The 1675-nt window shown below is 39.6% G+C and overlaps 1 protein-coding gene across 1 annotated transcript in view; it reads right to left on the bottom strand.

Annotated features, from left to right (window-relative positions):
- Nucleotides 1-1675, bottom strand: part of KCNH8 (potassium voltage-gated channel subfamily H member 8) — a 245275-nt gene that overhangs the window by 233500 nt on the left and 10100 nt on the right. The window contains exon 2 of the mRNA XM_019532738.1: nt 906-1139. Within this exon, the coding sequence (XP_019388283.1) occupies nt 906-1139 (234 nt within the window). The remainder of the gene's footprint in view (nt 1-905; nt 1140-1675) is intronic.

Raw genomic sequence — 1675 nt, 5'->3', positions numbered from 1 at the left:
CACCACAGCATTTTAAGGTCCAGGGACTAAGGCAGGAAAGGAGCCACCCCAGCCCCAGGGCTGGAGAACCTCCAAGCCTTGTGGCCCTAGTGCTACTGAGAGTGGCCTCCTGGTGGTGGGGCTGACCGGGAGCAAATTTGTTTCTGTTTGGCATCTGTGTGTGCCACTGTGCAGTAACTATTCTGCAGTTAATTTTCTACCTGTAAATTCTCTTCCCTAGAATAAATAAGCCTGTGAAGTAGACTAATTGACTGCGCAGTAAGCCTCTGCATGTGTAGACAGCGACGCTTTACTGTGCAGTCAATAAGTCTACTGTGCAGTAAAGCATCTCGAGTAGACATGCCCAATGTCTAGCAAATCTTGCTACTTTATTTAAATTCTGGACTAAAAAGCTGGTTCCTAACCCCCTATTTTTTTAACATCTTAGCTATTATGTTTGTCATAGCAGCTGCAATGAATGAATACTTTAGGCCATTCAAAACTTCCTGATAATTTAACCTGGGGGGATGACATTTTTTAAATTTGGTCTCATCTGAAGGTGAGTTTCAGTTTAATTTTTCTGGTTAAACTTTCAACACAACAGACAAGTACTTAAGTACCATCACAATACAGCTTTATATGATGCATCTTACGGCCTGAACAAGACACTGTTCCAAAATGCAATTTAAGGATCTGCAATTTGTCACATAACCCTGTAATTTACAATATAGGTATCACAACCTCTACATGTATATTCACATAGCTAACAACACGGCTGTTATCCAAATCCATTTTTGTAACTCTTGAGCTGTGACACACAATAGCCTCGGTACAAGTGGATATTATATAACCATTATGCTGAATAATAGTAAATTTCACACTTTGTCTGGAATTAATAGAACACTGATGAAAGAAACAAGACTCACCGTTTTTCTTATAAAACATGATTTCTCCTTTGAATTCTATCTTTTCCTCCAGTGACTTCTCAATTTGAAGAATCATCTGCTCATTTGTTTCAGCACCAAGTAAAAATTTACAGCTGCAGCTCTTTTGCATGACTTCAGTTCGTGCAAATCCAGCAAGCTCACAGAAGCCATCTGAACAGTAAACTATGGGGAATCCCTTAGCCACCTGAGCATTTGCAAGGATGAAGTTACTATCTGCAGAGGAAAACGGAAGAAAAACACAAATTAGAGACTGAATTACACCACATCTGCTATAATGTCTTCTGTGGCTGTGTGGGAAGGCATAATTGTGCATATGTAAAATCCCCAGCAGCCTGTGAATAGAAATAAGCCACATGCTTGAAGTATGGAGAATGACAGAAGTACAATACTGTGTCCCATGCTGCTGCCCCCACAATTTTAGACATGGGTAGCCAGGCTGAAACTTCTATTTCTAATCCAAAAAACTACCTAAAGAAAGTACACTGACCAAAGTTATTACTGTTCCATGGCTGCTCATAGATTCTGCAATTGTGTAAAATTAATTTATGATCCCAGTGCACTTTTTAGCAGAATGTTGTTAGCACATCCCAAACACCACCTTTGCAGAGAAGCATGCAACTAAAAAGGGGGACACTTTTCTTCCCATAACTTTCCTGGTTAAGCAAAGGGTTTCAGTCTAACAAGGTTTCAGACACCACTACTAGCTTAACTTTTAAAAAGCTAGCATTATTTAAAAAACTAGCCAATTG

The sequence above is a fragment of the Crocodylus porosus genome, unplaced genomic scaffold (assembly GCF_001723895.1).
Source record: "Crocodylus porosus isolate Cpor-Errol unplaced genomic scaffold, CroPor_comp1, whole genome shotgun sequence".
Classification (NCBI taxonomy): Eukaryota; Metazoa; Chordata; order Crocodylia; family Crocodylidae; genus Crocodylus; species Crocodylus porosus.
The sequence above is the reverse complement of the archived record's forward strand: the minus strand, read 5'-3'. Positions and strand labels throughout refer to the sequence as shown.